General features: G+C 39.8%; 1 protein-coding gene across 1 annotated transcript in view; it reads left to right on the forward strand.

Annotated features, from left to right (window-relative positions):
* The window catches only part of CKAP2L (cytoskeleton associated protein 2 like), a 26,643-nt gene continuing 3,269 nt past the window's right edge, over positions 1-23,374 (forward strand). Inside the window, exons 1-7 of the mRNA XM_050753279.1 lie at positions 1-116; positions 2,117-2,183; positions 3,944-3,995; positions 7,321-8,549; positions 12,100-12,307; positions 18,069-18,224; positions 21,787-21,850. Of these exons, the coding sequence (XP_050609236.1) occupies positions 80-116; positions 2,117-2,183; positions 3,944-3,995; positions 7,321-8,549; positions 12,100-12,307; positions 18,069-18,224; positions 21,787-21,850 (1,813 nt within the window). The 5' untranslated portion in view covers positions 1-79. The remainder of the gene's footprint in view (positions 117-2,116; positions 2,184-3,943; positions 3,996-7,320; positions 8,550-12,099; positions 12,308-18,068; positions 18,225-21,786; positions 21,851-23,374) is intronic.

Consider the following 23,374-nt stretch of genomic DNA (forward strand, 5'->3'; position numbering starts at 1 on the left):
AATGAGGACGCGCGGAGGCGCGGCACGCCGGTCTTGGCTACGGGCGCGGCGTTTGAAGAAAAACTGTCACTGAAGAGTCATGGTGGGGCCCGGGCCTACCGCCGCTGCAGCTGTAGGTGAGTATGACCGCGAATGAGTCCCCGTTATTCTCGGGCGTTGGAACATGGCCAGGGTAGTAGGAGGCCACCGAGTGAGTTCTTCCCGCGGAAGGTGCCCGTCCGCTCGCCTGCCTAAGTTTCCCTCGGGCGTTTTCCATCCCGGAAGCGCATACGCGACCCCCGGCCACGGCCCCCAGGTAGACGTCTGGGCCCGGGGCGGCGGAGGCTGTGCGCAGGCCCAGATACCTCACGGGCACCTTTCTAGAAAGCCCTGCAGCAGCCTTGCAAAGACATGTCATTGTCGCAACGTTCTGGATAAAGAAACAGGCCCCTTGGTCGGGCCTTCACCAGCAGCGGGAAGCAGCGCGCTGTTTTGATCCACATTTGGCTCCAGGCAGAGCCGGGTATGGTCCTCTGTGCCAGGAGGCGGGGTCTGGCTTGAGCCCGGGTCTCCTGCCTTGGGTGGAGCTCTCACTCCACACCTCTCAGCCTGCCGTGGCTAGAAGTTGATAGGTTAAATCTGCACCCAGGGCTAAGGCTTCTGTGATCCCTAATCTCTTAGATGTGCTTGGAGCCCTTTCCTACCTTTCAAAATACTCCTGCACATATGCCACGTTCTCCAAGATACGCACCGTTGTTTTGTTTCTTCCATTATTTCTGTTGATGCCTACGAGGTCCTAGGCACTTTACATAACAAGCTTTAAAGATGGGCATTTCTGTCTGCCTTATAGGCTCAGCAGCAGCAAAGTTTGCTAATTTGCTAGAAGTCACGGAGGTGGGACTCCCAACCCCCTATGTCAGCCCCTACGCTCTACACTGCCTGGCAAACTGTCTCTAAGGATACAGTGAGCATCAGCAAAACAGGGCAACTCCGTTGAGATGAGGTTAAGAGTCGTTTGGCACCCCTGTCGTCTTTTTTTCTTCCATCACGTCATTGTTTTAATTTTAACCTTTTTCCAACCACCTACTCCCCTCATTTATGCCCCACCTCTGAACTCGCATACTTCTTTTTCTCTCTTATGGCCCTTAGATTTTACCTTATACTGTAATTATTGCTGTGCTTATTTTATCTCCACTGCTAGTTTGAAAGTTGTTGAAGGCAGAAATCATTGACTTGTCATCCCCTCACAAATGGCTTGTGTAGAAAGTCACCATAGTATAGATGTCTGCCATGAGCAGACCTGGCATATTTTATCCTTAATACCAACAAAGGAAGCCATATAAGGGTTTGTGGGTAAAAATCATCATCCCTGTTAAAAGACATCAGACCAGGCCTGGCTCACCAGCTCAGGTGGGCCAGTAACAGAAGTTCTTCAAAACATAGACTGTTATAGCTGTGAACAGTGGCTGTGAGCTCCAGGGTTAGATAAGCCTGTTTTCAAGTCCTGGAATTGCCACATATTAGCTGGGTAACTTTGGGCGTGACATTTACCCTCTCTGGATTTCAGATTGCAAAAACTCATTGGATTGTTTTGTGGATTGAAAGAAATAATATAAATTTAGGCCGAGTGCTTTGACTCACGCCTGTAATCCTAGCACTTTGGGAGGCCAAAGCAGGAGGATCACTTGAGCTCAGGAATTTGACGCCACCCCTGGCAATATAGTGAGATCCTGTCTTTACAAAAAAAGATTTTTAAAATTACCCAGCGTGGTGGTACACACCTGTATTCCCAGCTACTCAGGAGACTGAGGTGGGAGGATTGCTAGAACCTGGGAGATCAAGGCAACAGTGACCTGTGGTTGTGCCACTGTACTCCAGCCTCAGTGACAGAGGAAGACCCTGTCTCAAAAAAAAAAAAAAAGTAGTAAGTTTAAAGAGCTTAGTGTAGGCCTGGCATATAAATGATATTGTTGATGTTGATATTAACTTGAAGGCAAATTTATAGGACTAGGGATTTTGTAACATTATGTCGCAAAGCCAAAATCACTAGAGAAAAGTGTCATCTTTTAGAATATTAATGAACTGGTTAAAATCTTGAACTGAAGTTATGTCGTTTGTTTGCTTGCCTGTGTTGCAGAAGAGCGACAGAGAAAACTTCAGGAGTACCTTGCAGCCAAGGGAAAACTGAGGAGCCAAAACACCAAGTGAGTTTATCTGTCCACAGTTATGCAAGTTTTGTTGCCTTCTTTGTACTAGCAATTTAAAGCCTTTTTGAAACATGTCCCTTTTGCTTAGAGTCTACTCAGACTGCATTGGGATTCTATGATAACGCAAAAAGAGCATTTCAGTCCAGGCATGACCAAACCCCCTGGGCAGTGCTTAGTCCATTGGCAAAGCTTTATGCGTTGTTACTGTGTGAATCTCCAAAGGAAGGAGGGAAGGGTCAGTATTACCTATCATGCTGGAAGCTTTGGCAGTTTCTGCGTTTTTTTTCTTGGGGAAGTTGATTCTCATGAAGGCAGTTTTTGGTCAAGAACTTGAATGAAAAAAAGAAAAAAAGAACTCGAATGACCATGCTTCTGGCATTTCTTGCTAAGGCAGGAGAGCCAGTTACAATCAATCCTCCATAGCAGAGTGATATCCTCCAGCCTAGTGGTGCTCTCGGGTCATTCTCTTAGCATTTACTGTTGAGATAGACAGAACATAACCACTTCATTTTTATCCTTTGTAGATTCTTACCATCTTTGTGGTGTTATATGTCCTTTTTTCTTAGCACTAATTAATTTTTTCCCCATTTGAGTTGCTAAATATTTTTTTGAAAATTAATTTTTACAAAGTTAGCTTTCACCCTTTATTTTATCTTGGGTGTTTACTCACCTCTATTTCCTTGATTAAATGAACCTAATTCATTTATTCAACAAATATTTATTTAGTACCTACCATGTCTCAGTTACTTCTGATGCTAGAGATACGGTGCTTAACAAGACAGACATTCCTGCCCTCCCAGGGCTTATGTTCTAGATGGGAGAGGCAAACATCAAACAAGTCATAATCAAAGTCCTTGTTAGTCTAACAGTTGTTTTTGGTCCATGCAGATTGATTCCTTCTAAATTCTCTGTTTTCCTATCCTTTTTCTGCATTTCCTATCTCACTAGCTAGATTTCATGTGTGTCTTGCTTTTTTTTTTCTTTTTGGTATCACTTTTCCCCTTGAAAATTAGAAAAGATAGTATTTGAAGATACTTAAAACAAGGAAATTTTTTTTTTTTTTGAGATGGAGTCTCGCTCTGTCGCCCAGGCTGGAGTATAGTGGCGCAACCTCGGCTCACTGCAAGCTCCGCCTCCCGGGTTCACGCCATTCTCCTGCCTCAGCCTCCTGAGTAGCTGGGGACTACAGGTGTGCGCCAACATGCCCAGCTAATTTTTTTTGTATTTTTAGTAGAGATGGGGTTTCACTGTGTTAGCCAGGATGGTCTCTATCTCCTCATCTCGTGATCCGCCTACCTTGGCCTCTCGAAGTGCTGGGATTACAGGCGTGAGCCACCATGCCCAGCTGGAAATTTTTTAAAGAAGCAGTTAATGGTTTCATTTGGCATTGTATCTTCAGTGTCTGGCACATTGCAGTGCTCCAGGAATGATGTTTGAATGAGTAAGACTATACAAATATGAAGGAAACACATATATCTCATTAATATTGTGAGAACGCTAGATTTGTGCATAGACAGTCTCTGTAAGGATCATAAGGCAAAAAAAAAGTAGGAGCAGTTGGTGATCTCCAAGGGGGAGGATACAGAACTAAAGAAATGATGATAAGGAGACTTTATTGAATCTAATTTTGAATTATTTTGCCATTACAGAAATTCTAATTATTTAAAATTCTAATCATAATTTTTAATCACTGTACTTCCCAAGCTTAGCTTGGCATCCTTCTGTGCTGAGGATTAATTTTAATTTGTCTTTTATAGGCCTTATCTGAAATCCAAGAATAATTGCCTGAATCCACCACCTTCTAAATCTGTAAGTAGAAATTAGTCTTTTTAAAAATATGCATTCATAGGTATGATTAGTAATAAAAATAATAAAGATGTTAGCAACCTAAAGAACATGTATTTCAAAGATATTTCTTTTAGATATAAAAACAGTTTGGTTTAATAAGAGACAATCATTTTTTGAAAAGTATGACATACTACAGTTTAGTTTTATTAACCAAAAAAAGTCTCAAGTGAACTTTAGTCCTCTTGATAGCTAACATTTATTGAATACTTACTGTGTGCCTGATACTTTTCTGACTTGCGTTACCTCACTGAGTCCTCACAATCTTATGAGGCTGCTATTAGTGGCCCCACTTTACAGATGAGCAAACTAAGTTACAGAAAGGTTAAATAGGTCGCATAGCTATTAAGTGACAAAGCTGAGAGCCTGTGATCTTAACCACTTTGGTATGCTGCCATGAAGTTAAATAGCTCAGTAGTCATTAAAAGAACATTTGCATTGAACCTTCCGAGCCACTTAAGTATATGCTTCCTAATCAATTTAATTTAGCTACATTAGATAGAATGGTAAAGGATCCTTAACTTAAAGTTTAAATGGAAGAAATCAGCCCTCTGAAAGAGACACAGATTCTTCATCTGCAATAAAAATCTCACCTTTAGTTTTTAAAAGCATAGTTTTTATCTGTGTTCTGAAATGTAACTCAAATAGTGCTTCCTGAAGTGAAACATTCTCATTGGTGAGAATTTTAATAAGTTTTAATGATTCATTCACCAAATGACCTCAGTCATATTTGTCATATGCATATGCATATATAGACATATATATGTTGTGTATATACATGACATCATTAGACACTGTGAAGGACAGCAAAATGCATATAAGGCAAAATTTATGCACAATGATTTAACGTTTGGGAAGCACTGGGTTACACTTTTACTTTATGTAGCTTGAACCAGTGTAGCATGCAAGTCTTAAAGAAAAATCCACTGGAAAGGGCCCTCAGTCAGAGTTCCCTGAGGCATCTCTGGAAGTTGAAAGTACTGATTTCAGTACATCAACTCTTAAATGAAAATGATACCCTACCTTATCTGCTTTACACAGTTGTAAAAGTAAAAAATGAACTCAGGAAGGGAATTACAGAATTTAGGAGAAACTGAAAGCACGATGTAAATAATAGTCATCATTGCAGTTATATAATGCTTGACAATTTATATAACACTTTCCACATATGACAGCAACTAACACCCAGACACTTTGTATACATTACCTCACTCAGAACAACCCTGTAAGGAAGTAGACCATATGCTTTAATGTCCAAACCAGGACACTTTTGAGAGTAAAAAGCAGTACTCTTTGACCAACAGGCATAAATCAAAACTATCTTGTGAAAACCAGGATATATGGCATCCTTTCTAGATAATAGATACTATTATTATTATCAGTTTTATTGTGAATCTAAACCTGCTCTAAAGTTAATTTTAAAAAGTAATGAAGTACTGATACATACTACAACATGGGTAAATCTTGAAAACATGCCAAGTGAAAGAAGCCAGACAGAAAAGGCCACATATTACATGATTCCATTTATATGACACATCTAAAATAGGCAAATCTGTAGACATACAGAGACAGAAAGTAGACTAGCAGTTGCCAAGGACTGCAGGAAGCAGAAAATGGGGAGTGACCGCCAACAAGTAAACCAAGTTTCTTTCTGGGGTGATGAATATGTTCTGGAATTAGACAGTGGTGATTGCTGCATAATAGTGTGACTGTACTAAAATCCACAGAATTGTGCACTTATTAAAATGGTGAATGTTATGGTTTGTGGATTATATCAATTTGTTTTTAATATAAAAGAAAGCAACTAAAATTAACACACATTTGGAAGCTTTCATGCCAGCATCCCTCCACCTCTTCAGTAAGCAATGATGGAGGGATCCAAGGTGTATATAAATGTTGGTGCTCAAAAGATTAATCCAGATATAGGCATTGTGGGTATACCATCCATCTCTCTGCCTCCCACTCACAACTCTCCCCCGTTTCACCCCTAAAAACAACACGCACACCACTGTCATCCGGAGTAGACATCTCTTTGCCCTTAATGCCAAATGGTTCTGGTTAGATATCCTTTACATACTCGCCAGGTTTATATAGTGATTCTTCACAATATATGTCAAATCAAAAATAGAGCAGTAACTCTAGCATTCCCATATCTTACCCTGGAAACATTCCATAAATCTCTGTGAAATTCTCCTTTCTGAGTAATTGCTTTCATGATAGATGCTCAAGAATTCATAGTGGCTTGCCCAGTTACTTACCATATGAATTCTAAACTCCCCTAGTTTTCAGAGTTCTCTGTAATCTAGCCCTACCTTCTCATCCAGAAATAAATCACATGACTAAACATTTGTTTATTATTAACATAGACTCTAACCTTAAAACCCTGTCCTGGCTGATTTTACACATGTGACTACTAAGATGTTACATGTTTATTGAGAGCTGTGGCAGCATATCTCAGCCTTCACATCATCTGCCACCTATCTCCTTGTCACCAAACTCCAGGGATGAGACAGAGGTTCTTGAGTGATACTGTGATGTTTACAAAGGCAGTAGTTTAAAAAACATATAATGTGACTATACAAAGTACTAGGAGAGATTTGTTGGGAGGTACCCTAACATAAGTTCATTATGTATATATTTTTTCAGGGTCCTTTGGAGGGCACTTAGGATATAATAGGCATTCAACAACTACTGTTTGAGGCAGATTCATTTTTTAAAGAGCAAGTTTTTTATATTCACTACATCGCTGCTTAATTCTGTCAAGCTAAAAGATTCTAATATATTTCTGATAGGAACTCAAGTTATAAAAACTACCTATTAGGACAAGTACGGTGGCTCATGCCTGTTATCCCAGCACTCTGGGAGGCCAAGGTGGGTGGATTACTTGAGTTCAAGATTTCACGACCAACCTGGCCAACATGGTGAAACCCCATCTTTACTAAAAATACAAAAAAGTAGCCGGGTGTAATGACACGCGCCTGTAGTCCAGCCACTTGCGAGCCTGAGGTGGGAGAATTGCTTCAACACAGGAGGCAGAGGTTGCAGTGAGCCAAGATTGCATCACTGCACACCAGCCTGGATGACAGAGCAAGACCCTGTCTCAAAAAAAAAACAAAACACAAAAACTGTCTATTAGTCATTCTTTACTTTCTGAGAATTCAGCTTTCTTAGGTGAAAATCTAAAAATGATTAATTTTTTTAGCATGTGTTAAACAGTTATTTTTATTATTTTAAAAACAGTAGGATATTGTTAGGAATTTTTTAATATATACTTTCTTTGTTTTTTCAGACTATTAAACCCAAAAATGATGTTACCAACCATGTTGTTTTGCCTGTCAAACCTAAAAGATCCACCAGCATTAAACTCCAACCCAGACCACCTAATACTACAGGGTCCCAGAAGCCGAAGTTGGAGCCACCAAAACTTTTGGGCAAAAGGCTGACTTCAGAATATGCTTCTTCTAATCCATACTCTAAGCCTTCTAGCAAGAGTTTTCAACAGCGTGAAGCTGGATCATCCACAACAGGAGAACTGTCAAGAAAACCCGTGGGGTCACTTAGTATAGAGCAATTGAAAACTACAAAGCAGCAGTTAACAAATCAAGGAAATGCTAAATGTACAGACTCTGTGAATAATACCCATGTTGAAAACGAATCTTTGGATAATTTTCTAAAAGAAACAAACAAAGAGAACTTGCCCCATATCTTAACAGAACCTGAGAGGAAGCCAGATCCTAATTTATGTACCACAAGTAAGCCAAAGACTAACTTTTCTAATCAAACCAAGAACAGTTTGGTTCCTAAACAAGCCTTGGGCAAAAGTTCAGTTAATAGTGCTGTTCTGAAAGAGAGAGTTAATAAACAATTTGTTGGAGAAACACAAAGCAGGACTTTCCCAGTAAAATCACAGCAACTCTCTAGAGGAGCAGATCTTGCAAGACCAGGAGTAAAACCCTCAAGAACGGTTCCCTCTCACTTTATTCAGACCCTTAGTAAAGTTCAGTCATCAAAGAAACTGGTGGTCAAGAACATCAAAGATGTAAAGGTTAATAGGGGTAAATATGAAAGACCAAATGAAACTAAGTTACAGTCATACCCTGTTATTGAACAGAGAATGAAACATACCAAACCCAGAACATACCCCAATTTGCTTCAGGGTGAATATAACAACAGACATCCAGACATCAAGCAAGATCGGAAGTCCACCCAACCTTGTTGTATACCTCAGACATCATGCGTACTGCAAAAACCGAAAGCCATAAGCCAGAGGCCTAATCTGACAGTTGGCAGATTTGATTCAGCCATTCCAAGCACCCCTAGTATAAGACCAAATGGAACCAGTTGTAATAAACGTAACAATAATGACTTTCAACAAAAAGCACGGACTTTGAAAAAGGCTGTTGTTCCCCAGAACCATTTTCTGAACAAGACCGCTCCCAAAAAAGCTGATGTCACAACCGTAAATGAGACCCGAACAAACCCAAATATTAAAAAGAAGGCAACAGCAGAGGATCGAAGGTACTTTGCTTTAATTCTAAACTTGTGCAACTTAAGATAATTAGGAAAATTGACCATCAAGAAGACTTGGTCAGGAAATAGGCCATAAATAATGGCTCCTAAGTAATTTTTAACTACAGTCTGAAAAAAGATTTGAAGCAAATATATTAAGACTTGACAGGGCTAGGTGGTACATATGTTATAAATCATTTTCTGTAATTGTATGCTTTAAATAGTTTTTTTTTTTAAGAAATTGAAACACAGAATGGATGAGTAAGAAGTAGGGGGTGCAGATGTAGACATGTTCAAGAAGTGCTCTGCTAGGCTGAACAGCAATAGAACAGATAAGAGTTCACATAGCTAGGAAGTGAGAAGATGGTAGTCTCTTGTCAAGCAAACCAATGGTTAAGTTCAGAAAAGTTATCAGGGAAGAACCAGAAACTTCCATGAGTCTGAGTGGGCCAAGTTATGGCAAGTAAGCTCAGAGAGGAGCAGTCAGTTCAAATACAGGGTTCAGATGGTGGAAGTCAAATCTCGGGCCAGGCACGCTGGCTCATGCCTATAGTCCCAGCACTTTGGGAGGCCGAGGCGAGCGGATCACCTGAGGTCGAGAGTTCGAGACCAGCCTAACCAACATGGAGAACCCCTGTTTTTACTAAAAATACAAAATTAGCTGGGTGTGGTGGCACATGCCTGTAATCCCAGTTACTCAGGAGGCTGAGGCAGGAGAATTGCTTGAACCCGGGAGGCGGAGGTTGCGGTGAGCCGAGATCACGCCATTGCACTCCAGCCTGGGCAACAAGAGCAAAACTCTGTCTCAGAAAAAAAGAAAAAATCAAGATTTCAGGTTGGTTAATATTAACATACACATTGATTGAAACTGAGCCAGTGAATTTTTCACACTTTCTACCCAGGAGAAGCATATACGTATACCTGCTTGTCAGAAATGTCCTTATTTTGTACTTCAAGCAGGTATGCATATATGTTTCGTACAGCTCTGAACACCACCACCAAGCCCCTTGCCCTCCTGAAGAGACAGTAAGTAAACAACTTAATTCAGGGTGATGTGATCAAGAGAGTAGAGCTGGAATGGCTGCTTTAGATAGAAGGATCAGTAGAGGTACTTTCAACAGCAACGTCTGAGCTGAGACCTAACTCTGAGGAGAGGCTGGTGACAAGAAGAAGGACAATCCTGAGCAGAAAGAGAAGTGAGTGCAGAGACCTTGAGGTGGTGAACAAGGAAGTCAGGGTCCCAGCCCTGGAGCTCACAGTCTACGTCAGACAACAGAGGATTGGTCATAAGACTGTGTTGCATGTTGAACATGTTTGATTACAAAAGAGAAGGAGTCTGGAAAGGGAGAGATTCATTCACTCATTCTGCAGGTGTTTCTTCGGCACCTACAATGTGCCAGGCGCTAGGAGACACAGTGATGAGCACACAGTCAGTCAGTCTTTACCCTTCTGGAGCTAATTGATATATATAGAAAGTACTAGAGAAACAAAACTGGTATTGAGGTCCTAGGAGTAAGTTGCCTTTAGAAAGGGAAAGTTCCCTCTTCATTTATGATTAGAAGGAAGGCTAAGGAGATAGGAAAAATGCTAGGAACATGGAGGAAGCACATGCCAGATGTCTCAACTTCTATCATCAAGTAGGTGGTTGGAGTGAAGGCAAGGGGCAGTATTTGGGGCTGAAATAATAAACATTGCATGGATTTTGCTCTGGAGTCAGAAATGAGAGTTAGTAGCATTCATTCATTCAAAAATTAGTTACTGGCATTCTGGAAGAAACAAAACTATAAAGACAAAAAATAGATCAGTGATATTCAGGAGCTGGAGATTAGGGGTGAGACTGACTACCAAGGAGGATAAGGGAATTATTGACGGTGTTACAGCTCTCTTAGAGCTTGATAATAGACTTACCTGACTTCAGGCATTTGTCAAAACTCAGAATTGCACACTGAAAGGTGAATGTTACTGTGTGTTATTAAATAGCTGTGTGTGCTAGACACTGTGCTAGGAACTGGACTGCCAAAGTTTCTGCCTTCATAGAGCTCACACTCCAGTGGAGGAGACAGAAAACCAGCACATTGACTAAATAAGACACGGTAATTGCAGGTAATTGCCTCTCCATGGAGGTGTCATTTGAGCGGAGGACTGAAGATGCAAGACCTTAAGGCAGGAATAAGTCTGGATCAAGAAACTTCAAGGAGGCAGGGTGCAGTGGCTCATGTCTGTAATCTCAGCACTTTGGAAGGCCGAGGTGGTCGGATCACTTGAGGTCAGGAGTTCGAGACCAGCCTAGCCAACATTGTGAAACCCCATCTCTACTAAAAATACAAAAATTAGCCAGGTGTGGTGGCACGCACCTGTCGTTGCAGCTACTCAGGAGGCTGAGGCACAAGAATCACTTGAACCCAGGAGGTGGAGGTAGCAGTGACGGGAGAGCATGTCACTTCACTCTAGCCTGGGCAACAGAGCAAAACTGTGTCTCAAAAACAAAAAAAGAAACTGCAAGGATACCTGAGCTCCTAGAGGGGGTGAGTGACAGACTAGTGTGGAGAGGTAGGCAGGAGCCAGATTACACTGTGCCTTTCAGCCATGGAAAATATGTTGAATTTTATTCCAAGAGCCGTGGAAAGTCCTTGGCAGTGACACAGCCTGGGGTGCTATTTACCAAAGTAAGAAAAATTTGGAACAGATGCAGAGATGAAAATCGAGAACTTTGTTTAGGACAGTATTAGATTTGAAATGCCTGTCAGACATCAAAAGATATCAACTAGGCAGTGGGTTTTACAAAGTTTGGGGATCCAGGGAGAGATCTGGGCTGAAATGTACACTTGAAAGTCATTATTAATATGTAGTTTTAATTTAAAGAAACTGGAGTGCCTACATCCAAACATGAGGTCTACATGTCTTGGTGCCCCTACCCCCAAAAAGCAGTCTGTCACCTGCTTAGAAGCTGGAGTGGAAAATGTGAACAGTGGGGGACAGCAAGATTGAGGACTTGGCACTATCAGAGCCAGCTACTTAAGAGCCCTGAAATTACAGGTCTAGCTTATGAAGGAGTCATGTCTGGTCAAGAGAGGGCTAAGGAACCAGGTTAAGTGGGTCACTTCCCACACCAAGACCTTACTGAGGGTAGAATGCAGGCTTGTTAGGTTTGGGTTGAGTGACAGTTTATGGTGAGAGAAATGAAGTGCTGAGTTAGTCATCTCAAAAGAAGAGGGATGTCTTAGGAAAGCAAGTGTCAAGTAGCACAAGTGAAAACTTTCAAAGAATAATAATCACAAATTCTATTTGAAGTCTGAAGTGCTGGCCACGTGTGATCTAGGAATCTTGGTGTCTGCCTTCTCATGGGTGGGTGCAACCCAGTGCTGCCATTACCCATTACTTTTTTCTCTTGCATCAATGTCTGCATCTATTTTTATTAATTGTTTTTTAATTCCATTCTCCTAATTTTGTCTGTAGTTGAAAGTAATTATACTCTATCTATACGTATCATATACTTTAGCAGCTTGACTGTGTTTAAAAATAAATAAATAAAACCACTCTCCCTTTAATTGAATTTCAGGAAACAACTAGAAGAATGGCAGAAATCTAAGGGAAAAATCTATAAACGGCCCCCTATGGAAATTAAAACAAAAAGAAAAGTAATAAAGGAAATGAATATTTCATTCTGGAAGAGCATTGAAAAAGAAGAGGAGGAAAAGAAAGCACAACTCGAACTGTCCAGTAAAATTAACAACACTCTGACAGAATGTCTGAACCTCATCGAAGGGGTGAGTGAAGAAGATAAATTCCTCCAGCTTTGGCCCAAAGTCTTAGAATTTTTGAACATTTTTCTTAAATATAGTATAGGAGAGATAGCCTTCATCTAAGCAGAAACTTAGCTACTCTTTTAAATATGGAGTAATAATAATAGCAATAGTAATAATGACATGCCCATAAACGGTGGCTTTTGTATGTCTGCGCTTTTATAAACACTTAGCTAAGATTATCTCATGATTATAACCACTGTTACTATGATCACTTTACAAACGAAACTAAGGCACAAAGAAGTTGGAAAACTAATCCAAATAAACTGGCTCCAAAAGGAACTTTGCTTCTTTGGGTATCAGGTTCTGAAGAGTACACATTTAACATTGAAACTGAAGTCAGAAGGCAAGTTTATATGTAAAGTTGGAGTATTCTAAATACTGTGGGTAGCTATAAGTAGTATTTAAACTTTATCGTGGATTCTGCAGATAAGGATAAAATAGATGGTAGGCAAAGAGTATGATGGTAGGCAAAGGAAAAATATATTAAAAAATATATTAATAAAAAATGATGGAATAAACTTCTATACTAAGATCCTTGCCTAAAGCAAGACTCATTCGGTCCTTTGGCTGGTAATGTTGAACATCAGCCAAAAAAAGGAAAAGTTCAGTTTAAATCTACTCCAGGCAACATTTTCACAACAGCCAGTTAAATATTAACTATTTCTCCTTGTGGAGTTAAACTTGAGTTCTTTTTCTTTTCCTCTTTTGTTTTTGTTGTATTATTTAAAAACATGAGTACCTTTTTATTATCATTTCAAACAATACAGATAAATGATCAGCCCTCTTCCTCTATAACATACATATTTAGGCATCCCAGACTTCTCTCTGGAGGTGACCACCATTGCCAGTCATTCTTTCTGTTTTCATGCATGTCCATGCAGTATAGGTGTGGAGAGAAAGGAAGTATTATATTTTTGCGAGTTGGAATTCTTTTATTCACTTTTTTATGTACTTTGGTTGTTTTTTCTTGTGTTTTCCTAGTACCAATGTTATGCTGATTTAGGCAGATGAGTTGAGTGTTTTCCTTTTTGTCCTGTACACTGAAAATAGTTTGTATGACACGAGAATTATTTTTATTTTTTGAAGGTTTGATAAAAACTTGCCCATAAAAATCATCTGGACCGTGTTTCTTTGGAGGATAATTTTGTATATATCCTCTCAGTTTATTTATTATGGGGTCATTGCTCTATTTAGGGTTCATATATCTTGAGTCAACTTGAGTAATGTTGTGACTTTTTAAAAATTAGACTTGCCAAAGATTTTTTCTCATTAATCTTTTTAAAAGACCTCAGGTTTTATTGATTATTTTTTCTCTTGCATCAATGTCTGCATCTATTTTTATATTTATTGCTCTTTTCCTAGCTTTTTAATTGAAACCTTAGATCATTTAAAAGTGAGAATTTCTTTTTTTTTATAAATACGTTCAATGCTATAGCAGATTTGCCTCTGAATTTTACTTTGGTCATATTATGTGTCAGGGTGAAGTCTGAAAAACAAACCACAGAAATAATGTAATTGGTTACACAGTATCTTATGTGGGTTCTCTAGAGGTGAACCCTAAGAGGAGAATCTGTGTGAAAGTAGTTTATTCGGAAGACACTCCAGGGAAAACTGGGAGGGGAGTGAAGTTGGAGGATCAGAAAAGCGAGTCCATGGAGGGTGACTGGCACAGCCCCACAGGGATGCTCTGGAGACAGTGTCACTCACATCTCTCCGAGTCATCCTGATCAGAGGCTTGGGAGCTCCAGTGTTAAAGCTTCCATTGTCATTTATTCATGGCTACCTCTGGCGGACAAGAATTCTCAAGGCACTTCCCACTCTCTGGTCACATACAAGGGAGCACAGATGCCGGCTGTGAAAGCACACAGTGAGCGCTCAAAATGAAGGGATCAGAAGGGGTGCAGGTGCTACACACAGGTCTGACAGCAAAAAGGAACCTGAGGTAACAGTGGTGATAACTGCAGGAAGCAGCTAGTACCCACTGGGTCTAGGGGAACAAAGAGAGGTTAGGGTATCAAAACCAAGAAGCAGGAGAGACAAACCCTGGTAGAAATGGGACTCCCAACTGTAAGGAAGGCATACTACCCAGCAGATGCTGGAGGAGAGGCCCTGCAAGGCTGGGGCTCAGATTTTGAGGAAAAGATGCTCTCCATTTGGTGCTCCTGCCTCTGAAGCTGCACAGGGAGGTGGGCTCTGAGTGGGGAATGGGAGAAAAAAAGATGGAGGCTAGGACCAACTGTTGCTGCCAGGGCGAGGGACCATTGCTGGGGTAAGGAAAGCAAATAGGACGAAGCAAGTGTCTTCCTTCTCCATCCCTGCAGCCTCCCTCTCGTGCCCCCTAGTGGCAGAGCTGAGCAGGGAGCTGGTGTCCAGCAGAAAGTGGTTTACAAGAGTTTCAACCCAAGCATCACAACGCAGAGGATGGGGTTTGGGGCTGACACACAGAAGCTTCCTAACTGACATATCTTCTCATTGTTCATTTCTAAATAGCTTGAGATTCCCATTTTGAGTTCTTTAACCCAAAAAATATCTTAAAAGAATATCTTTTAATTTCCAGATTTGTAGATTTTTTTTCTGGTGTTAATTTCTAATTATATTGCATTGTAGTTGGTGAATGTGGCCTATGTGTACTCTACTTGATGGATTTTGTTGAAATTTTCTTTGTGGTCTTAATATCTGATCATTCTTGGTAAATATTCCAAAAATGTTTGAAAAGAATGTATATCCTATTTTGTTTATTTGATCCATTGCTTTCTGAAAGAAATAGGCGAAAGTCTCTCCCTGGCACTGTGATTAGTCATTGACAATTTCTCTTCATATGTCTGTCCATTTTTACTTTCTGTTTTTCAGTTATGTTGTTAGGTACAGAAAGATTCATGATTTGCTTTGATTTCTTTTGTCTGATTAATTTTGCCACACCTGCTTTTTGTTGTTAGAATATGTCTGGTAGTTCTTTTTCCATCCCTTTCCTTTAAACCTTCATGCGTTGACTTATTTTAGGTATGTCTCATATAAATGCACACAGTTACATTTTTTAAACAAATCTGAAACTCTCTGCTTTTTTTTTTTTTTTTTTTTTTGAGACGGAGTCTCGCTCTGCCGCCCAGGCTGGAGTGCAGTGGCCCGATCTCAGCTCACTGCAAGCTCCACCTCCCGGGTTTATGCCATTCTCCTGCCTCAGCCTCCTGTGTAGCTCTCTGCTTTTAAAAAGCAAATTTAGTTCATATGCATTTATTATGATGACTTATATGTTTAAACTTATGCCTGCCATTTTGTTTTGTAATTCAGCTTACATGAATTCTTTTTTTCCTCATTTCTGTGTTTGATCTAGTTTTATTTCATAAGGAAAATAATACACTGAAATGAAAATAAAGTGGTAGATGTAAGCTCAAACATGATTTGCAGAATATATATCATATTCTTCTTGCAGTTCCTTTTTTGGTTTGTTTTTTTTAAGAGACAGGGTTTCACTCTGTTGCCTAGATTGGAGTGCAGTGATGCCATCATAGCTCACTGCAACTTTGAACTCCTGGGTGGACCCAAGCGATCCTCCACCTCAGCCTCCTGAGCAACTAGGACTGCAGGTACACACTACTACACCCATTATTGTTTACATTTTTTTTGTAGACACAGGGTCTCACTGTGTTGCCCAGGCTGGTCTCAAATTCCTAGCCTCAAGCAGTCCGCTGCCTCAGCCTCCTAGAGTGCTGGGATTACAGGTGTGAACCACCCACTGCGCCTGGCCTGCAGTTACTTTTGTTTCTAGTTTTTCTTGTGAGTTCTAAAGTTTACTCACTAGTAAATTTATGATTTTTGAATGGCAAATGTTTTGAGTCTATTCTCATGAAACTGTTATTTTGCCTTCATGCTGGAATCATAGTTTGGCTGGGGGAAATTTCTTAATTTCAGCTTGTTTTCCCTGGAAAAATTTAAATGACTGCTTCATTTTCTTTCTTGCGTCTGGAGTTGTTGATTTGTTAATGTCTCACTTCAGTCTGATTCTCATTCCTTTATAGATAATCCTTTTCTTCCCCCTCTCTGGAAGCTTTTAAGATTTTCTTTTTATCTTTGGTTTTCTAAGTTTTTATATTTTTTCTCCCATTCATCCTGCTTAACTCTCTGAGAGCCTTTCAATCTGAACAACTGTTTCTTTGTTCATTCCTTGAAAGTTTTCTCCTACAACCACTTTGTGTGTTTACCTTTGTTCCTTCTAGAAACTCTCTTAGATGGATATTAGAATTATTGAGTAATGGATATATCCTTCAGAATTCTAAATTTTGTTTTCATACTGTTCTTTGTTCTGTTGCACTGGTTTCTAGGAGGATTTCACAGCTGAGTTTTCAGCTCACAGATGTATTCTTCAGCGGTGCCCATGCAATTGTTCTGCCCTTCTATTGGTTATTTTTCCTAATAGCCCATTCTAGTTTCAGGATAGCAATACAGTCTCATCACTCTGAAGATATTGACTGTGATACTCTTAAAAGTATTCCTCTGCTCCAGTGTTCATTCTTGTTTGTTGAGTTTTATGCTTCTTTCATGTAGTGTTGGTTTTCTCAAATGTTAGTGATTCTCAGTTGTGAACTTAACCTTTGCGTCTCCCCCATTTCAATAGCAGTAGATGGTGCTGCTTGGCTGAGTGTGCCAGTACCTGGATTTCTGGGCGTGGTAGTGCTCCCCATTCCTCTGGGTCCGTATCACTGTCCTGCTTGCAGCACAAGCCAGAAGGGAACCAAACCAGTGAATCCATTTCAAAGTTTCTTTTTGTGGGGTTTAGCCCTGTTTCATAAACCCCTGCATAAATCCCTGACACATACACATATATACCCCTATGACCTTTGCATGCCTGTGTCATTCTTTACATTGCTATTAGTCCTACGGAAATTCTGATCGCTACTCAGTGTTCTCATTATTATAAATATGGAATATTATGAATATATAAGAAATGTTTATGATTTGTTTTGTTTTTGTACCATGTAAAAATGAACATATTTCTTACCTTCAGCTATGATAAACATTTTCTACTTGGTCTTATGTAACTCTTAAAATTTAACGATGAGGAAGCCAGGCACAGTGGCTCATGCCTGTGGTCTCAGCTACTTGAGAGGCTAAGGTGGGAGGATTGCTTGATCCCAGGAGGTAGAGGTTGCAGCGCATTGTGATTGTACCACTGCACTTCAGCCTGAGCAGCAGAGTGAGACCTTGTCTCATAAAAAAGAAAAAAAATTTGGCCAGGTGTGGTGGCTCATGCCTGTAATCCCAGCACTTTGAGAGGCCAAGGCAGGCGGATTACGAGGTCAGGAGATCGAGACCATCCTGGCTAACACAGTGAAACCCCATTTCTACTAAAAATACAAACGATTAGCCGAGCATGTGGTGGCACGTGCCTGTAGTCCCAGCTACTCGGGAGGCTGAGGCCGGAGACTTGCTTGAACCCAGGAGGCGGAGCTTGCAGTGAGCTGAGATCATGCCACTGCACTCCAGCCTGGTGACAGAGCGAGACCCCGTCTCAAAAAAAAAAGTCTCAAATCATTAAAATGGATAATTAAAACAGGTGCATTTTATTACATGTACATTGTACCTCAGTAAAATTGACATTTTTTTATAGTTCAAAAATATTAGTGATCAAACCAATTTCTACATACCTGCTGTAATAAATATTAGGAGATGTGAGACTAACAGTGAAATGGTAATAATGGCCTCTGGATATTTTGGTTTTTTTCAGGGTGTACCTTCTAATGAAATACTTAACATATTGTCCAGCATTCCTGAAGCTGAAAAATTCGCTAAATTCTGGATCTGCAAAGCAAAGTTGTTGGCAAGTAAAGGCACCTTTGATGTTATCGGGCTATATGAAGAGGCCATTAAAAATGGGGCAACAGTGAGTATCTGTCTTGGGTGGGTAACTTCTTAAAATTCTCTTTCACGTGAGTTCTCTGTTGTTGTTTATAATATGGTGGTTAGAAGGTTGCAACATCAGTATCCAACACTTATAAAGTAATACCTTACCATAAAGAACCTAAAAATATATTAAACCCAATACATCAACATCCTTAAATCAGTAATTCAGAGCCATTGCATAAATAACTTTTAATTCGAAAATTTAGAAAAAAAACACTATATAATTATTATTTACAAAAACCGCATCAAATAGCTTTATAATGCTTTTCATTAAAATGTCATTTTCCATGTCATATTCCATATTCTGTGGTACCTTTTTCCATAATGGTTCAAAATCAGAATTGTACATGCACATAGTTTAAGCAGTCAAGTAGTTTGATAAGTTTCGTTCAATAAGGCCTCTGTCTTCCTTCCCTGCCATTTCCCCCTTCCCAGAGCAAACTGATTATTTTTATATTAACCTCTATAGTTTCAGAAAACATGTTTCTCTTTCTTGATTTTTCAGTTTTAGGTATGATTTATGGAATTCCAGCTATGCAGAATGAAGATTTAGCCTTCTTTCACACGTACATACACAGATCCCCCAGTGCGCACAAATACACACCCCTATTTACCATCCTTACAGACCTTTGCCATTCCTCATACTTTAATTAGAGTCATGGAAATTCTGGTCACTATTTAGCATTCACATTGTTAATGAATATATAAGAAATATATGAGTATGTTGAGCCATGTAGTGTATACTATGATTACTTTGCCTTTCAAGCAAAACTTTCTACTCTTCCTGGAGTTACTGTCCTGTTTTGCCTTTGCTAAGTTTTCTGAGTATTTATATATAATTAAGTCACAAACTCTCTCTAATTGTCTAAGTTCCTCAATACTTTGAAAACATCAGATATTCTACTGATTTCTTTTTCTTAGAGACCTTTCTCCTAGACCCTTCTGGCTTATTCCAGACTGAACAAGTTGCACTTTACTGCCATCTTCACCAGCTGTCTTCCTGGGATCTCTTTACCATCACCTTTAGATTCCCTTTACATCCTTCTTAAGTTGGGTGGATCCCTTGTTTTTTAGAACTTGTATCAGTTTTCTTCTTTCTACATTGTCTGTTTCTTCTCTGGTGTTTTTCATTTCTTTCTCTCTCGCTGGTATTGTTTGTTTGTTCTATTTTGTTTTGTTCTCTCTTCATTAAATGCTTTACACAGATGCTGGTGAAACTGGGCTCTTTGCATATATATAAGGTGGGTCTGAAAAAGCTTATTTAAAGCTCTAGACACGTGGATGGGGCTTCACCACAGGGTGATCTGGCTGAGTTGATTAGTTAGAAAACCCTCAATATCAGTATCTTTATGTCTTTACTCTTAAGCTGGACAAGTTCTCTGGAGAAGTATGTTCCAATCTCCTTCCTGGGAGCTAGAAACCAGACTGCCAGTGCTGTGGGAGAGAAGAGAGCAGGGAGTCTCAACCCTCAACATGGAAACTTCCGCTTATCTCCTTTTCTGAGAAAGCACCCTATCCCAATCTTGCATGATATCCCTCAGAGACTTGGAGAATACATCCCCAGTTTTCTGTTAGGATGAAGGGAGTTAGACACAGTTACCAGGCTGCATAGAGTTTAGGGGTGCATGGTGGATTTGGAGGTCTGACTGCTTTTTGAACAGATGTTAAAGAGTCCTCCTAATTTGGGCCCTACCACACATTCCTAAGCTGTTCTGCCAGCCCAGGAATGTTTCTCAGCCACACTGCCAGCTTGGGATTTGGCTCTCTCAAGTCGATCAAATTGTTTACTTCTCTTCTGCATTGAAGCTTCCAAAACCTTATCGCCATTTATTCTTTCCTATGTTTTGTGGTTATTGCCTCTTTTTAATCCCTTTATTATCCTTTCAGTCGCTTTTCAAGAGAAATTAAAAATAAAGGTATATTTAATCCACCATCTTTAACCAGAAGGCTATACAAATGTAAAATACACTTGATGAATGTTTTATGGAATTCACTCTTTGCAATATATTCTATGCGTTTATTCCCATTCATTTAGCTGAAATCATAATTATCTTTTGGATTTTGAAAAAAATCTATGGAAAGCTTTCCTTTTATACTTTATTGTCAGTTTATATCTATTTGATACAGAGTCCCAGGTAAGGAAGACAAACCTCCAACTATAATGTTCTTGTGGGAAAGTACAACTTCTGCTTCATGGCATAGTTTACATACTTGAAAAATGAAGCCTATCTCAGATAATTTTATCAGAAAATTACTTTTCCATAAAAGTTTTTTATTTTTTTTCAAGTATGTTAACAAATAAAAGAAGAAAGAAAGGAAAAGCTGGAGAAAATTACCTAAAATGCCTACAAAGATTGTATCTTGGCCGGGCACAGTGACTCATCCCTGTAATCTCAGCACTTTGGGAGGCCGAGGCAGGCGGATCACCTGAGGTCAGGAGTTCGAGACCAGCCTGGGCAACATGGCGAAACCCCATCTCTACTAAAAATAGAAAAATTAGCCAGATGGTGTGGTGCATGCCTGCAATTCCCAGATATTCGGGAGGCTGAGGCAGGAGAATCACTTGAACCCTGGAAGTAGAGTTTGTGGTGAGCTGATACCACACCACTGCCCTCCAACTTGGGTGACAGAGACTCCCTTTCATAAAAAATTGTATTTGGGGCTGGGTACAGTGGCTCACGCCTATAAGTAATCCCAGCACTTTGGGAGGCCAAGGCAGGCGGATCACGAGGTCAGGAGATCAAGACCATCCTGGCTAACATGGTGAAACCCCGTTTCTACTAAAAATACAAAAAATTAGCCGGGTGTGGTGGTGGGCACCTGTAGTCCCAGCTACTCAGGAGACTGAAGCAGGAGAATGGCGCCCAGGAGGCGGAGCTTGCAGTGAACCAAGATCGCGCCACTGCACTCCAGCCTGGGTGACAGAGCAAGACTCCGTCTCAAAAAAAAAAAATTGTATTTGGTCAATGGAATTATAGGTGATTTCATTTGTTAAGCTTAACCTATTGTTCAGTTTTTCTACAATATATATATATGACTTTTATGATAAAGGGAGAATCGCTTGAACCCGGGAGGTGGAGGTTGCAGTGAGCTGAGATCACACCACTGTACTCCAGCCTGGGACACAGCGAGACTTGTCTCAAGAAAATAAATAAATATATATAAAATACATTTTCTGTATGGCTAGCTTTACATCATTGGGCGAGAATCTTTATGTGGGAATACATATTACATATTTGATGTGTTATACAAATCAATAGGAAAATAGAATTCGATGTAGACAAATTACATTGTGGACAACTTTAAATACATCTGTTGATTAAGTCAAGTGTACCAACACTTAATCAAAATTTTCTGTGTTTCTTTATTTTTCTCATGAAGCTATAAAACTGTCAAGCTAGACAAAAGACTTATAGTTAGACAAGATTTTAAAAGGAAACATTTTTATTATAAAACATTTATTTGATGTTAAAATTCCTAAGCAAATTTTTTCCATGAATGTTTTTAAGATTTTGTATGTTTTCTTTCTTCCTTCCTTCCAGCCAATACAAGAGTTGCGGGAAGTTGTTCTTAATATTTTGCAAGACTCAAACAGAACCACAGAAGGTACTATTATTTTTGTATTTAAATTCATCTTCTCTAGCTGTACCAGTAAAAGTCATCCAGGACATATAGGAAAAAGAAGAAAAGAATTATCCCCAGAAATGCTTCTCACTTCTTGGTTTCCATGACCTGGCCCTTTCAGCCATTGTCATCAGCTGATTTATTTGTGTGATTACAAGTAAATACACTGCTCAACACTGAACAAAGGTGGTTTCCACCAGAACAGCCTAGACTGGAGTGTCCTACTTCCCTGGAATCCTAGATGGGAGAAGACAAACAGCTCTTTACTGGAAGAGACTGAGGCACAAAGGAGAAATGCCTTAAGTTACATGTTTAATCATAATAAACCCACCAACATACTCATCTAAATTTGTGTTATCCCTTTAAAAATAGCTATCTCAGGAATCTCGTCAGTTAGTTGACCATTACTGTCAGTGGTTATAACCTTTAGAAGACTTCTATGAGAAATATATTGTGCCAAACACAAGTGACATTATAATTGCTTATGATATTTGTTGTATGAATGAAAAGAAAAAACAAGCTGTCCTTAGAAAATAAATTAGATTCTTGTTATCTTAGAAGGTGACAAATCTTTGTCCTTTAATAGTAGATTTTGCCTGCATACAGTAGCTCACGCCTGTAATCCTAGCACTTTGGAAGACCAAGGCGGGTGGATCACCTAGGTCAGGAGTTCGAGACCAGCCTGACCAACATGGTGAAACCTTGTCTTTACTTTAAAAAAAAAAAAAAAAAATATATATATATATATATATATATATATATGAAAATTAGCCGGTTGTAGTGGTGCGTGCCTGTAATCCCAGCTACTCAGGAGGCTGAGGCAGGAGAATCGCTTGAACCCAGGAAGTAAGAGTTTGGAGTGAGCCAAGATCACACCACTATACTCCAGCCTGGGCCACAAGAGCAAAACTCCATCTCAAAAAAAAAAGAGTAGATTTAACTGGGGAACAATCCAGTCGTGTAGCTAAGTAACCCACTACATGTGGGAAGGAGGACATAAAATAGATATACTTAATAGTAGATTCTTTGGGAATGAGACTACAATTCAGATATTTGGTTAAAACATGACTATTCTTAAAAGGAATAAAAAGAGAAGACAGGAATCCATGCCTTTGTTGCACCCTCTTGACCTCACTTAGGGTGTCAGCCTGTAGCCACGGTGTGCCTGGCACAGTCTGATTGCCTTCCTTTCATTTTCATGATTGTGTTTGGGCTACCATGAAAACTTAATGCAAGACAGTTTTTACCCACTGTCCAAGGCAGTAACCATGTGGTCATCCTGGGTAGGAATGGGATTGGGAGGTTGTGTGAGTTAACCTTAATAAGTCAAGAAAATTGATCCAAGTTGTGGTGTAAGGGTAGGCCAGTGATTAGTCCCTAAGAGAGTTCTCTTGAGAGTGAATAGGAGACTGGGGATGTGTTCAGAGTCTTGAAAGGGTGTCAAGAATCTACCTACAGCTGTCTGCAGGGCTGGCTAGGAGGGTAGCCTGATGTAGCAGGACATTG

The sequence above is a fragment of the Macaca thibetana genome, chromosome 13 (genome assembly GCF_024542745.1).
Source record: "Macaca thibetana thibetana isolate TM-01 chromosome 13, ASM2454274v1, whole genome shotgun sequence".
In the NCBI taxonomy this organism is placed as follows: domain Eukaryota; kingdom Metazoa; phylum Chordata; class Mammalia; order Primates; family Cercopithecidae; genus Macaca; species Macaca thibetana.